Genomic DNA, 16,444 nt, shown 5'->3' with positions numbered 1-16,444 from the left:
TAGGCACTAGCGCGTCAAAATAAAGTTTATTATTAAATAATTTCGAATTGATAAATGATTCATCATACAGTAGGTACATACCACTATTAATTCCTTTGTCTTTTAGTTCTACAAGTAACTCGGGACTTATTTTGATCAAATACCTAATATATAAACATAAACTATGTTCGATACAATAAAAAAAACTATTACATAATATCCTGTATTGAAGGAAAAGTTAGCACAAATTGAACTGTCAGTATTTTACACTAACGTTTCATCGCGTTCGTCAAATCGCCTTTGCTCGCTCGTGAGTCATGGCGATAAATATTTGATAATTCTACTATACGATAGCAAAAAAATCATCAGTATTAAATGGTTATAGAAGAGTAACGCTATCATTGTGCATTAATCATAATAAAAAGTAAGTATTCACTTTTTTTAACAATAATAATTAATCTAGTTTGCCTTGACAAGTTTCCTTGCAAAGGAATAAGGGTGTTGTACATACAAAAATGGCGGTAAAATTATTAATTTGATTGTTTTAACTTTCAGGGTTTTTTTTAATTCCGCAGAGACAATGCCGTACACTGAACTGCCTGTGCCGAAAAGGTCGATTGCAACCACAATTGAACTGCCATTATTTATTAATATGTTTGCAGTATCTTTAACAAGTGAATAACATTTTTATTAACCTACAATATTTCAGTTATCTACTAGAGTTATTTAATTTAATCGAAACGTTATATTTCAGGCCCCTCGATTAGTAACATATTATTATATCGTACTTGTGTACACGCTTTAAATTATACAGAAAGTGAATGCAAACCGTATCTCTCACCTATTAAAAGTAATGAGACGGCCGATATAGAAGAAGAAGTGCAGAAATATTCGACGTATGTTTCAACTGCTAAAATAGTATTGGAATATCTATTTCCGGCTTTTCTATCACTATTTTTAGGAGTATGGTCCGATACTTACGGAAGACGGCGATTGATAGTATGGCCGTTATTTGGTAGGTTTGAACGTTTTGTTTTCGCTTTGTTTTATTACATTATTGCTTCTAATACGATATCAAAGATGGATCAGATTTTTTTATCTCATTAACAAGATTATTTGATAACAAGATAAAAAAATAATGTTATTTGTTTATAGGTATGTCACTATCAGGATTTTTGATAGTGATATTCGGGATGATGGATTCCTTGGGGCCGTGGTGGTATATACTGACAGCGGTGCCGTTTTCGATCACCGGTGGTTATGTGGTTATGTTTACTGGCGCCTATTGCTTTGTAAGTGACACCAGTTCAGCTGAAAATACCTCACTTCGGTAAGTGAAATTAAAAAATATTTATTAAAAAAATTCTACAATTTAATTTTTTATTTATTCAATATTAAAATTTAAAAATATACAGCACCAGTGTTTATATGCTTGCCAAGAAATATTACGACCAAGCTGCAGTCACTTGCGGTCATCAAGAAATATTTAATTTGGAACGCTTTTTTCTGGTTTTGTAGTTATTTTGGATTTCAAATATAACTTCTTTGTCTTTTTGTAAAACTTTATGTAATTTTATGTTTTTTTTTAAAGAATGACAATGATTGATGCGACTACATCTTTGGGAATGGTGGCGGGTGGCTTACTCAGTACTTATTTAATATTAAAGATTGGAAATACATATTTACTTTTGTTGACTGCTGCATTAAATGTATTGGCTTACGCTTTTACGAATATATGGATTATGGAGTCCTTGACAGGTGCATTACAGGTAATATTATGAATATGAATTAATATAAATAAAACGAGACAGGTTGTGGGTTCGAGTCTCGCTTTAGAAAATAAATAATATCTTCATTGCTTAATTTATTGCTCTGATAACAAGGCAAAGCGTGGTGTTGAGTACCGTCTGAGTAGCGGTGCAATTCCTCCACAATCCGGCGGAGATTCTTAACACTCCATCAGTATCACTCCACACCAGGATCACTCTGCCTACTCTGTTATATGTGGGATACAGCGTGAAGCTAAAAAAAGTAAATCTAAAATGGTTTTTACATTAAGTAGTGATTTAAATTAGCTTACATTTTCGACGCTTTAAATTACAAACCTTTTAAATGTTTATAAATTTATTAGCTTCTTCTTTCTTTTTAAACCGATTTTTAAAACTTATAAAAAAATACTATCTTATAGTATTTAGTAGTAAAATTTTGAAAAAATATCCATTATTATTTTTTAAATTTTGTTTCCCTTTTTTAGGGTGGAGTATCACGCGTCTTCGACTTTTTGCTAGTGAAAGAAATGTTTAGCGAATGTTTCAAAGAGCGTCCAAATAATGGGAGAGCACAAATAATACTTTTGGCGTTGGTTAGGATACTCTTAGTAATGATATTGTTTGGTACAATCAATTTAGAATATTTGTTTACCAGACAAAAATTACACTGGTCCTTAAGAGAGTATACAACGTATTCGTCAGTTGCCACTGCAGTTATGTTTTTTGGTGGATTCTTCGGTGTAATAGTTCTACAGAAGATTTTCAAGATGGGAGATATAGTATTTAGTATAATATGCTTAGCCTCTGCGGCTGCGGAGTGCTTAATAAAGGTGTTTGCAACCGAAACATGGCAAATGTACTTTGGTGAGTTTACTTACAAGTTACGTTAAGTACTGTTCACTTTATTTTATTATGCCGTATGTTATTCTTTATTTCCACAAACGTAATCGTTGCCATATTTAAAATGTGAACGAATTATGTGTGTATGTTAATTTTAATATATTTTATACATTCGCCTGGCCAGTGCGGTGACCCAACCATTAAAATCCGGTTCCAAATGTTTATGAATCTCTTAAAAATTGCAACTTACTCAAATATTCAATAAAATTAATTTATTTTTAGAGTTCAGTACCTTTTAAGGAAAAAAGGACCCTTATAAGATATATAATGTCTGTCAAGAGCCTTTATCCCAGGAACGCTTGGAGCTTTTGAAATCCAAACCATATACCGTAGCGTACCGTATATATATACTTGATATCTACGGTCCCATGATTTCCTGAAAAAACAGTATTTGTAATTCAATTAAAATTAATAGGTCACTTTCGTTTGACTATGTTCAAATAAATTTTAAAATATTATTATTAATAATTCGTTTTACTTTTTTTAAGGTTCAATAATATCGATGTTCAAAGGACTGCCTGGGGCCCTAATCAGGTCTTTTGTAAGTAAAACGTTTCCAGCTGAAGACATAGCCAAGGTGTTGTTCCTCCTTTGTGCGGTCGAGAGTGCTGGACCACTCGTCGCGCCTATATTGTTTAACTCGTTATATAGTGTTACTTTGATGGCTTTCCCTGGTGCTATATATGTTTTAAGCGCAATTATGTTGATAGCTTCTTTAGTTATGTTGGGGTAAGTGTAATTTTAATGATTGTTTGTCGTTTTTCAGCTTCACGCTGTATCCCGCATACAGCAGGGTAGGCAGAGGGAACCTAGTGTTAAGACACTCCGTTCTCCACCGTACGTCGAATTTTCGAGGCATTGCGTGTTGAGTGGCGGAACTCAACGCCGCGTTTTGGCCTTGGAAGAAATGAAAATATTATGAAATAATAATTCATTCCGCCGAGCGGGGATCGAACTCACTACCGTCGCGTCGACGTTACAGTCACGCGATTGTGCCTCTGCTCCACGACGGTGTCATGTGAATGAGAAAAAAATCCTTTTTTTGCACTTTATTCAGTATTTTAACGTAATGTAATTTTATAAGTTCACCTGACCTGTAAGACAAAAAGGAGCCAGAGAGAGGTTCTATATTAGATATTTACTTTACTAAATAGATTTAATAATATATATTACTGTTAGAATAGAAATTAATAATAATAAAAAAAAATAGTCACTTAGTGAAGTAGTATTTCACGAAATATTTTTTTGATATAAAAATAAAAGCTTTTAAATAGCTGACGCCAACAACACCTTTAACAAAATTTAAAAAATTGTAGTTATCTTTTCGTTTGTCTAGTGATTAAGCTAGTTAATAAGTTAAAGGTTAATTTTAGTGTTAAGTGTACCTCATAGTATAAAAAACCTTATTTGTTTTAGCAATATTGATTTCTTTTGAAACATTGGTACTTACATAATGGAAAGTATTCCGCGTACGTTTCACATAATAACAAATTAGGTGTAGGTATTAGTTTTTCCTTCCTTTTTGTTTCCTCAAGTTTACAAGGACGTTATCTGTTTGTTTTTATTGAAATCAGTTTTTAGCCTGCCAGCTATCCTGGCGGCTATCGACTATCGGGGAACCTAACTCGGGGGAATTTAAATTATTCATTTTTCATTTAGGGGAATTTAAATTATTCATTCGGGGGAATTTAAATTATTCATTTCATTCACTCTCTGCTCGTATAAGACAAAATAACGTTATTAATTCGAACAGGAATAAAAGAAAAGAACGGTCTTGACTTCAAAATTCTCTCTGCCTGCTATATAATAAAACCCAAGATAAAACTAAAATTACTATAATTATTTGTATATTAATATTTTTTCTTATTATTTCAGTATCGTGCAGTATTATTCGCGAGATAGATCATCACAGAACTATTTAGCCTTCGACAATTCAATCGGTATGTGCTATTTAGGTTAAGACATTTTATAAAACATGAGGTATACGCTAAATATGTAAATTTTTTTTTTCTTCTTTCAGATGCATAACTATATTCTGCGTTTTCATCTTGACAAGTTTTTCTGTTTTACTTAGAAATATTTTTATCTACGGACTTAAAGAAATTTTTATATACGTACAAAATGTATACAAATTGGTAACTATGATTTAATATATTTTGTTAAAAAGGTTAATATTACAATAATAATGTTATATTTTACACGAATGTATTTATAATAATTATTTCTTTCTTTAGTTTTTTAAATTATTATAACATTTTAGTTATTAAGTGCCTGTGACGTTTCAAACACAGCTGTGATATTTAGATTTATTTATTCTGATAAGATTATAGAACACAATGAAATCACAAATATGTACACAATAAGAAAATAACAAGTGATATAACTTATATAAATATTTATTGTATTTATTTTATTTCTGACAATTTTTATATATATAAATATTTTACTCAAGTTTGAGTTTTATTTTGTGGTTCCAAAATTCGTGCATGATATAATAAGAACAATGACCTTGAATTAAAACTGGTTTTAGATTGTGACTTTAAAAATCTTTTAAGACACCTATAAAACAGCAATTTTATTTTACTGTTATTATCACGTAATGGTAAACGAAATTTATAAATATTATTTCGAAGGCTCCAATAAGTATAAAAATTAATAAAATGTAAACTGAAAGAATTTAACCTTATTATAAAGCAGCAAAGCATTTGGTTTTTTATTTGTTCTGTTAAATAACTATTTTACTAGTTTCCGGATTTCATTTTAGCCATATTAACATATATTGTTAACTGCACCATTTGACTATTTGGAAAATAAAAAGAAAATCTTCCATTCATAAAATAAGCTAACTGGTTTAATTCAGATTAGACAGACATCCCCTATTAAGAATGAATCAAACTTTTAGTTACTTAAGAATAATCAACTTATAATTATTATATCAAAACAGACTGTGGAATAAAATAAGAAAATAGCACATTTCTCAGAAATGGTTTATTTATTCATAAAGTAAACGAAACAAGCGTTTTACAAACTAAAATATGTCATTATCTTAAGTTATTATGTAATACATAGTTACACATTTGTACTTTTTGCATCCTTGTGCAGGATGTATTGTTATAAAGAGGTTAAACTCTCTTCTCTCTCGTAAATTATATCTCCATTGTAGTACCCTGTTAATAGTTAATGAGAGTCGGGTTATATTTATTAGCAACAGAAACAATTCAAAACTATACTACTTATAATAATCATCACAGTTTTTATAATATAATATGCTTTTATTTATTTGTACATTTACATATATAAAATGAAAATTAACCAACATATATTTACTTGATGCGATGCAAAGTTTTAGATTGAATGACGTGAGATTCTCTATCTAATAATACACAAAATTAACATTTAACGAGTCAATCGCAAAGTTAAAAAAAAATGTTAACAAAATGGTATTACCATACTTAAATTTATGTGTAACTATGTTAAAATTTAAACTGAGCAACTTTAATAAAACATCACAGATTAGCATAAAAAATCGCGAGCTGCGAATGTTTTAACACCATATCTTTCATCTGATGCAACAATTTATATAGAAAATATGAATATAAAAAAAAAAACTTAAATCAACACACTAAAAAATAAAACAAATTTCTTCAATAAGTAAAAGTAGTAATGTAAGTACAACCAACGCTTATTTTAAATCAATGACGTTGTGCAACAGAAAGTATATTTAGATTTTTCAATGCAAATTGAAACTTACTGTAAACTTATTACTAGCAATACTTGTCACAGAGATACAGTCTTCTAGAAGATTTGGGGGACATTTGTATTTATATAGTGGACACACATTCTTAACTTGCAACACTGTTTGTTCAAATTTCAATAAATCGAGAGAATTTAATATCCCCGCACGTAATTTCGTATATAAAAACTTTATATAAAATACAACACAGTATAATATACACATATTCATCGATTTAATCAGATGACAGTTTCAAGACAAGTATTTATTTAATATAAGTAAAAATAAAAATGATATCAAAAAATATGTTTGCAAATCCTACATAAGTTATACGATATCTAATATCATATTACATTTCTAAGTATGTTAGACATTCTTGATGATCAAAAGTAAAGGAACAGTATTGATAAGTTAACAATGTGGTACAAGCAAAATATTTCTTCCACACTTAGTTACAAATAAACTGGCAACACTAAGAAGTTAGTGTTTTAATTAAATTTTAAGAGCACCTAATTCAAAAGAAACCACTGCGTTGAAGCTACAAAAAATATATGGTGAATCTTATAAGCCAATAAAGTAACTTTATCACATAGTTAAGCTGCAATACACCATCGAACTATTAATAGTCAAAAAATATACTAATAATAAAAAGGGAATTTTGTCAATATGCAAATTAACAATATAGTCACATTTTTAATTTTAAATCACAATTGTATTGTCACTTTCCACAGTCTATTTCTGTGGGCACATAGTATATCAAGAAGTCCATTAAAATTACCAGTCTTCGTCCGGCTCCTGGCCTTGCTCCACTGGTGCAGCCGCATTATTAAAATTCTGAAATAAATATATACACGATTATTAATAAATCATTTTAAAATCAGCTTCAAAAAGTTTATAGAATAATGTTACAGGTGCAACAATGGTGGAACTTGCGACCAGTGTTATTAGAATTTTGGCTATATTATATTAAATAATAATACATACCTCATTTATTATTGTCCTCTACAATAGCAGCCAAAACAAGTAAGAAAAACATATTTATAAGAATTTATGAATCAAATTATTTCTTTCAAATTATATTCTATAAAACTGAAATCATTTTTGATAATATAATTTCTTTAAAAACAATTCTGTAAATAGTATACAGATACACTGGTGCTTTTATGTAATATTAGCAGGTCGCCAAATTTGTGGATAGAGGTTTTGATATCCCATAGAAAATTGATAGGTTCCGTACAACAGTTTTAACAAAATTGTTTACCTTGAATTAGAATAGCAAATTGTCAACGAAATTGTTGGATTATAGTTTTAGAGGTAAGATTAGCAAAAATTTAACAATCTATAACCTGAAAATGTCCGCCACTTATATGAATACGTAAACTAGACACGAACCCTAATATCACTGCCGCCATACTTGTCACCCTTGTACGTCGCAGTGCCGCCTCCCTTCATGAACTCTGGCACGGTCTGGTCAGCTTGCCGGAGGATTTTTGCCAAATCTGCTACTAGTGCTACATCCTGGTTTGGTTTGAATAGTTAAGTATTATTTTATTTCTCTTTAAGAATTATACTTAATAATTATCAACTTTTTTTTTCAATTACTTTTAGAAGTCAATTAACCGCGCTCGCTTTCACGCTGTATCCCACACAGCAGGATAGATAAGAGCGAATCTAGTGTTAAGATACTCCGTTTCTCACTTTCCGCCGAATTTTTCGAGGCATTGCGTGTCGAGTAGCAGAAGTCAACGCCGGACTTTTTCTTTGGTGCCAGGACGAAGAAATGAAAATATAAAAAAATTATAATTCATTTTCTCAGGGGTGAATCGAACCTACAATCGTCCTTACAGTCACATCCTTGTGCCCCCCTGCGCCACGATTGAAGTTAATAATAGGCTTTATTTAATTTTACCTGATCCGCGTCATAGAAAGACACAGCTTTCCCCCGGTTCCCGACGCGGCCCGTACGCCCGATGCGGTGCACGTACTCGTCTATACTCTTCGGCAAATCGTAGTTAACTACTATGTCCACGTTTTTAATATCTAAACAAAGACACCACATATACGTAAATTATATTAGCTTTGTATACATATACTAATATATTACAAAATTTATACTCAAATAATTTTATAGTAGTCAAACTTGAGATAGCTTGACTGCCAGCAATGTAAGCTATATTATCAGATTATGATTTTATTATTTTATTATTATTCTATTTTTAATTTTCCTATTTCCATTTCAGGAAATCAAATTTTCTCAAGAAACTATTGAAAATTCAAATTTCAGCTTTTTATGCGGCATAGTCCCAAGTACCGCAAACTTACCCTCAGTAATAATAAACACAATAAAAAAAACACTTCTTATACAATAATAAAGAAACAATACCTAATCCGCGGGCAGCCACTGCTGTCGCCACCAATATAAAATGCCTGCCACTCTTGAAGTTTTCCAGCGCCTCTTCCCTCTCCTTCTGCATGCGGTCGCCGTGTATGGACGAAGTTAGCATTTGTTGTTCAGAGAGAAGCGCCGCTATGAAGTCCGCGTTGCGTTTTGTCTCCACGAACACTAGGATACGCTTGCCATCTGATGAAAGTTGAAAGTTCACACTCAAAGGTCTCAAAGTTTTCAGTTGCACTTTTTATCTCACATATAACAAGGTTTTCAAAGGCCACATTCTACGTCATTAGAGTGGAACAATAAAAATAATTTATTCTCATGACAGTTATTTGAAACCGCAACCACTGTGTTTACAGTCTGACATGTAAATTCTAGTGACGATAAATAAGTTAGTAACTACCATGGTACACAGAGAGAACCTAGTGTCAATATTGTACATTTTCTACTTTCCTTCAGAAAATCAAATCAATTCACGATGTTTAACTTGAGTAGTTAAAATCTACAGCACACATTTATAAAATATACTTATATTGATGCAATTAGTTTATTCTAAAAAAAACATTTACCATTCTCTTCAACAAGCTTATTAAGCAGCTGTTTCTTTTCGTATTTAGTCACTTCGTGGAATATCTGTTCTACGTCAGTACTGGCACCACCTATCACTCCCACGGCGACGAACAAATAGTTGTTGAGGAAACGACCCGCTAGATACTGGATGTCTTCAGGGAACGTTGCCGAGAACATTAAGGTTTGACGGTCTGTCTGTAATTTTATTATTTAATCGTTAGAAATAACATGTTACTTATGTGTAACATTTTTCTATGAATCTAGTTTTGTCAGAAAAATGTTACACACTCTAATTTATTTAGAAATGTTTAATTTCACAGCGGATCGGAAACCCACCTCTTTTGAAAGTTCAATCAGTATAGCCGATTAAAAAGCATTTTAATCCAGCTCAATTCTTATTAGTTTTTTTTTATTATAAGCGTACTAACAACACCTTGGTGTGCAAAAAAAACTAAAATTACTTTAATTTTCTTACCTTACGAACGAAATTTATGAATTTGTGGTTACTTACAATAAGTTTTTAATTTTAAATGTTAAAAGTAAAAACAAGTTAGTTAATCTCTTTAATTATGAGAGATATATAGAATTAAAAAAAGAAAACTTACAATTATAATAATAATATAATTAATAATTACAGCATTATACTCACAAGAGGCACCATAGTAGGGTGTTCCATCATTTTCTCAACACTAGACATAAAGCCCATATCTAACATACGGTCAGCCTCGTCTAACACGACAAAACGAATACTATCGAAGGACACGCGGCTACGCTCCACGAAATCGAAGAGACGCCCTGGAGTCGCTACTAGTATGTGACAGCCTCTCTGTATAAAAATAAGTTAAAAAAATAAAGTTTCATAATATGTTTGAAAACTGCACTTAGATTTCTGTTACATTTTTTCTGTTCCAAATTTTTATTTAATTTAAAAAATATATTATGATGGAAGAAAAATATTTTTTGTGTAAATAGAATAAGTAACTTTTTGTTTTTCATATCTTAAAAATTTACCATCGAAGCAAATATGACATTTTCACACTTTGACTCTACCTCTAGACCAAAGTAGATAAAATTTATTAAAAAAAAGTACTATTAGTATAAGTATTTACAAATCAACAAATTTAAATTGATTTCTTATTATAAATGACAAAATAAAAACTTACAGATATTTGATCTCCTTGATGACGGACCGCGGTACCGCCGTATGCGACTGCAATCTTAATTACTGAGCCATAAGAGAATTTCCTAGCCTCATTGAAAATTTGCAAAGTTAACTCTCGTGTAGGTGCCACTATAATAACCTGTAAATAAATAATTAATAGATATACAAATACATATATATGAACACATCTTAAAATGTAATTTTCATAAGACACTCAGTTCTTCGCTTTACACCTGAGCTCCTAGATATTGCATGTTAAAGGTAACAACCATCGAGTTTACAGTAAAACGCTATATGTTGGAGCTTTATGATGATTATATTATATAAAAATACCTGTGGTTGTGCGCATCCATTAGGACCAGTCACCAGCTGTCGAGAATCTTGTAGAAGTGTGTTGATAATAGGAAGAAGGAATGCCGCCTGTAATGCCATAAAATATTTTTTAAAATCGTCATATATAAAATATAGTAAAAATCTTTAGAATATTTTATTTGTTGGAAACATACACAATGTATTATTGATTTTGTATGTTTCCATAAAATGTACAATTATATTAGTGTTGTTATATAAAACTGTTTATAAAATTAATATATATTTACAGTTTTTCCAGATCCAGTCTGGGCGCATCCCATCAAGTCCCTGCCACCCATTATAATTGGTATGGCGTGTTTTTGTATGGGCGTGGGTTTTCTGTAGCCAGACTTGAGTATGTTGTCCAGGACATATTTACGTAGATTAGCCGATTCAAAGCTTTCGATGGCTTTCGGTGGATTTTCTCCTGTCACCTATAATGGGAATATTTAAAAAAATAGATCATTATAAAAAACTTAATGTACTAGAATTTGAAGCTAAAAGTTATTAATGAGAGAAAACAATAAAACCAGTACAAAAAAACCCACAAACCTTCACAGCAATGCAATCAAACTTATCAAAATTGATTCCAGAACTGATGCTTGAACTAAATATCTCCTCTTCATTGGTGGTAGGTTCAGGAGGTACATATGTTACGGGGGCTTTCTTCTCTTCATCACCATTGGTTTCTTCGTTATTATCGCCCGAGGGTCTAGAGCCTCCTCGGCCTCCGCGCCCTCTCCCTCTGCCGCGACCGCGCTCATCTCGTTCTGGCCGGTCGCCTCTGTCACCTCTATCACCTCTGTCCCATTCATACTTGTTATCACCTATGGTTAGGAACGAATTATTTTAAATAGTTTAAAAATGTAAATTCTTTAAAAATAACATGCTTTAGAGTTTTTTCTCATTATGCTGATCGTATGGACTTACGTAAAAATATTTTCCATGAATGTAACTTTAAAATAATCTATTTGGTATAAGTTTTTTTTTGTTTTATGTTTGACACTTTATTTTCTACTAATTAATTAATACAAAATATGAAGTGGGCGCCAGATGATTCTAAGATGAACACTACTTATTCGACCCCTTATGCTCAAGCAGACCGTTATCGACAATAAATTCAAATTCAAAATATTCTTTATTCAAATAGGCAATTATCAGAAGCACTTTTGAATCGTCGAATGTACATATGAACAAAAAGCTACCACCGGTTCGGAAGGCAGTTCTGCTGAGAATAGCCGGCAAGAAACTCAACAGTTGCTCTTTTCTCTCGTTCGTTGCTCTCTCAATATTTAAATACAATCAATCAAAAAACATCCGGGCAGTCTTAATAAAAGCCTTCTTTGCCACTCCTGCAGTGTAGGAAAATGTAAAACCATGCGAATTTATTAGCAATTTAATATTTTTTATTCTATGTTCCTGTATAATATAGCTGTATTACTTAAAACATGTTCGCTTCCGTCGTCACATTTTAAAAAATATAGATTTAGTCTCATATTAAAAACAATGACTACGTTACTTAAAGAAAAACTGATATATAAATAAATAAACTTATTATGATGAATTATTATTGTTTTGAAAATCCTCAATTGCAAAAGAACAATGCAAAACAATAAAATGCCGTGCGTAGCAGATGTTTTATGTGGATGAAGAGTTTGAATAATAGAGTGAATATGAATTTATAACATAAAATCGTAACTGAGCGGTATCTGTACATGAAAGATATATAAGAAATTTTTTTATTGGCAACATTTAACAATGTAATAAGAATTAAGTTCTTTGACAATGATATTTAAAATTTAGGTCTGTTCTCAGAAACGCTTAACCGATTTAAATGCAGTTGGGACTATTGTATTTGGGCAAGCTTCCCTTTATATTTAGTTTGTTTTATTTTAATGGGTTAAAGTATTTTGCAAATTGCTGTACTGTAAAATAAGTCGTATTATTTATTAAATCGTAAAATTTAAACTAATTATTTACTTTAAAAAAGTTTATTGTGTAAACATAATACCCATGCGTTTGTGAACAATGAAGTGCTTAGTTTCAAAATAAAAAATAAGTGGGTCGTAAATTTTATTGTCACTTCAAGCAAAGTATGTTTAGAAATGTCGAATGTCATATCTTATTTCATTCATCACGGTTTTTTGTAGCCTTGAGGACCACTTGAGACATTTGAGACACATGAGCTGACTGAACAAAATTGTTGTGTATGAAAAGTGTGGGATTTCTAGGGAATGTTAAAATTTATAATTTACGATTAGGTTTTTTCCTATGTAAAGTGTTGTTTCGCCTGCACCTGCACCCATATGAGGAAGAGTGGAATAGTTTACTTTACAGTGTATAATTTACTACTAAATTATTTTTCTTATTCACATATACCACAAAATACATATATCAAATAATGTTTTGTTTTAGTTTATTGCACACAAATAATAATCATAAAAAACATAAATAGCATAGAAAAGATATAAATAAAAACAAATATGCAAAGACAGCTTATTGCTTCAAGTGCAATCTCTTATAGCAGTGTTTTACTTTAATTGTATAAGTAAAAACGATCTAGATATAAAAAAAATGAGTTAACATATTTTAACTTAAATTTTAAAGGTCATGGGACTTTTTAGAGAAATGAAATATTAAATGTTTCAGGAACTTGAGTGAGAATCTAATAAAAAAATTTAAGCCATTAAATAAATATATTTATCAGTCAATACATTACACTTGAGACCATTGTGGCAATGTTCAGAATGGCATCTGACTATAAATACAATGGTTGTGGGCCCACTTCTCTCAAAGTCAAAAAAATCTAACTCACACCCTGAAAAAAAGGCCCTGGCACTAAACATGCAAAGAATTTGATCCGAAAATCTTAAGATTAGATTCCCTCTGCATATCCTGCTATATGCGGGATAATAATGAAGCTAAAAATAATTATATAAAAGTATATAAAAAAAATTACTGACCATTCTCATTATCTCCTCTGTCTCTTCCACCTCCTCTGCCTCCACGACCACCTCTGCCACGACCCCCTCTGCCACCACGTCCACGATGCTCACCAAAACTATTGCTGCCAACTTTATTATAGTCTGCAAAAACAAATAATCTTTACATGACAGTACAAGTCAATACTACATTTTGTCTTACCAGAGTAGTAGGGAGATACAAACTATTCATTTCCTTCAGTGAGGAATGCTATCTAATTGCCAAACAGTCTTAAAAAAGTGTGCAAAAGATATGGCTAAACTGAAATTGTTTTTTTAACTTTTTAATAGAAATGTATGTTGATTTAAAGCCCTATCAAAAATTTCTTTTTAAAATTGCTTTCCATCAATTTTGACAAAAAAAATGTTGATGCTATAACATAACTCTTTTTCACAAAAGTGTACTAAAGTAAGATAATAGTAATGAAATACTATTTTTACATATATATAGGAGTTAATTTTCCATAAATTATTAACATATAAAGTTTGTCATTAGGTTTCTTTGGCCTTTTGTGCTAAATAAACTTGTGGAGGACTTTAGTAATCAATCAGTAATCCTTCCGTCGTTTTTAGAGCAAATTTTAAATAGACCTACTTATTATATTTTTTACCATTTATATATTATTATATATATAATTTTTTTCATTGTAACAATATAACATTTAGGTTTAATATAAAAATACTACTTAAATGGACTCATCTGAAGACTAATGTCCTATTTGCTAATAGGACCTTATTCTTCGCATGAGGCGAAATATAAACAAAAATCATCAAATAAATTACTCACTGTCATTTTCTTCTACAAATGTACGAAATCCTCTACCCATAGATAAACTATGACCTTCATCTATATTGTCATTACCATAGTTGGTATTTGGTGCAACCTGGAACAATTATATACATTTATATACTACAACTTGATGATTCATGATAATAAAACAATTGGCAAACTTTAATTTAATTACTTCAATATCACTTAAAATTGAGAAAACTAGGAAAGATTACTTGTACAGGGTGAGTCATATTGAACTTTCCGATTTCAATAAGGTGTGTATTAAAAACAAAGCGACATGCAGTAAAAATTATTTTATTGTTTGAAAGCACATAACATGCAGTTTTAATTTAGTTGGTTTTTTTCTGTTCTGTTGACAGTTCCGGCGAGGTGAAAATGTGCCTCATCACTGAAGATCAAAACAGCAGTGCAGGGGATCTGCTGAATGTCGCGGCATAAATTTGTTCGTGTGTCTAAGTCTCTAACTGTTAATTCTTGCACTACCTGAATCTTGTATGGGTGAAATTTAAGGTCTCTATGCAGTATTCTGCGGACACTACTGAAAGATAATCCTAGTGAAGCGGCATGTTTCCGAACAGAACGCCGAGGGGATTGTTGAATTGAAGCCCGCACTCTATCCACGTTTTCCGCTGACGTTGACGTCCTAATTCGGCCTTGTGGTCTTGTTTTTAATGCTGATGATGTTGCTCTAAAATTTGATACCCAATTTCTGATTGTTGGTCCAGTGGGAATGGGATCACGTCGACCAATAGCAAAATGTAAACGGAACGCACGCTGTGTTGTGATCACGGAGCCGCCATTTTTAATAAACTCTTCAACTACGAACGCACGATGTTGTCCCGACCAAGCCATTGCTCACACTAAAACTGCATGTCATGGCGCGTCTAATGACACCATCCCCACCCTTCTACTCCTTCCCTTCTTCGTGCAACGTCCTTCCAAAACCGGAAAGTTCAATATGACTCACCCTGTATATGTATATTTAAAATTGGTGTGAAATAGAGTTATTTTAGGTTATTACTGATTTACTATGAAACTATTTTTGCAAAATTTTAATTGGCGCCGCATATAGACATAGATATAGGTTCTAATTATAATTTAAGATAAGGTAATGAAAAGAATAAATATTTACTTACAGGTACAGAATCATAATTTTCATCCCAGTCATCATCCATCTGAAAAAAATATAATTATCTAATAACTATCATCGTCAAATTAATGGTTATTAATAAAGGTAAGGTAAGATTTAAAATTTTTAGAAATAGAAAATTTATTCAAGTTGTTAATTTATTTTGTTACTACCCTATAGTATATGATAATGATAGCTTAAGTTATATTATGTGCAATATACAATATATTAACATTCCAAATGACGGGTAAATATAGCTATAAAATATAATAAATATAGATAAAGAGATAAAATCAAAACAAGAGTAAAGAACAATTGAAATAAAAATAATAATTATTATAAATATATATATATATTGCAACCGGCGTCCTATCGTTTGCACGTGCATTTCAAAATTGATATTCATTTAAATTCTATAGTAAAGATTATTAAATTTGCATAATCTTACCGTTTTAATTGGAAAGGAAAAGCCTAAAAGCTATTTATATTTTTTGTTTGAATTCAAAAAAATGTAATAATGATGGACAAAGACGTGCCTAGACAAATGGCGGCGAATGATGAAAATTGAATATTGACGCAAGGGCTGTCACTTTCGAATTGGACTTGCGAGTTGCGATGTATACTGTATGTTTATATTTCCGAGTCGAGTGTTGATATGATGTTTACAATATTCGTAAAGTTCGAA

The 16,444-nt window shown here is 31.2% G+C and overlaps 2 protein-coding genes across 4 annotated transcripts; one reads left to right on the top strand and one right to left on the bottom strand.

The window, feature by feature from the left end:
* The first annotated feature begins 67 nt into the window (after positions 1-67).
* LOC146532006 (putative peptidoglycan muropeptide transporter SLC46) lies at positions 68-5,099 on the top strand. 2 transcript variants are annotated; one of them, XM_085196972.1, is made up of 9 exons: positions 68-403; positions 555-653; positions 734-994; positions 1,135-1,309; positions 1,571-1,748; positions 2,234-2,612; positions 3,137-3,377; positions 4,524-4,588; positions 4,669-5,099. In XM_085196972.1, the coding sequence occupies exons 2-9, from the start codon at positions 560-562 to the stop codon at positions 4,674-4,676; spliced, it is 1,401 nt and encodes a 466-aa protein (XP_085053098.1). In that variant the 5' UTR covers positions 68-403; positions 555-559; the 3' UTR covers positions 4,677-5,099. The 2 variants fall into 2 exon arrangements, with proteins under 2 accessions (XP_085053098.1, XP_085053097.1); XM_085196971.1 differs by having other exon boundaries at positions 69-403; positions 535-653.
* A 521-nt stretch (positions 5,100-5,620) lies between these two features.
* Positions 5,621-16,360, bottom strand: vas (ATP-dependent RNA helicase vasa). Of its 2 annotated transcripts, XM_085196966.1 has the most exons (15): positions 16,208-16,360; positions 15,767-15,805; positions 14,625-14,721; positions 13,820-13,942; positions 11,409-11,683; positions 11,105-11,290; positions 10,839-10,925; positions 10,507-10,644; positions 9,993-10,169; positions 9,343-9,538; positions 8,765-8,962; positions 8,291-8,421; positions 7,774-7,899; positions 7,366-7,383; positions 5,621-7,215 (listed from the first exon to the last, which is right to left on the bottom strand). In XM_085196966.1, the coding sequence occupies exons 2-15, from the start codon at positions 15,803-15,805 to the stop codon at positions 7,156-7,158; spliced, it is 1,851 nt and encodes a 616-aa protein (XP_085053092.1). In that variant the 5' UTR covers positions 16,208-16,360; the 3' UTR covers positions 5,621-7,155. The 2 variants fall into 2 exon arrangements, with proteins under 2 accessions (XP_085053092.1, XP_085053093.1); XM_085196967.1 differs by lacking the exon at positions 7,366-7,383 and having other exon boundaries at positions 16,208-16,359.
* Positions 16,361-16,444: the final 84 nt, after the last annotated feature.

The sequence above is a fragment of the Heliconius melpomene genome, chromosome 14 (genome assembly GCF_056956725.1).
Source record: "Heliconius melpomene rosina isolate 202511_hmr_F chromosome 14, ASM5695672v1, whole genome shotgun sequence".
NCBI lineage: Eukaryota > Metazoa > Arthropoda > Insecta > Lepidoptera > Nymphalidae > Heliconius > Heliconius melpomene.
The sequence above is the reverse complement of the archived record's forward strand: the minus strand, read 5'-3'. Positions and strand labels throughout refer to the sequence as shown.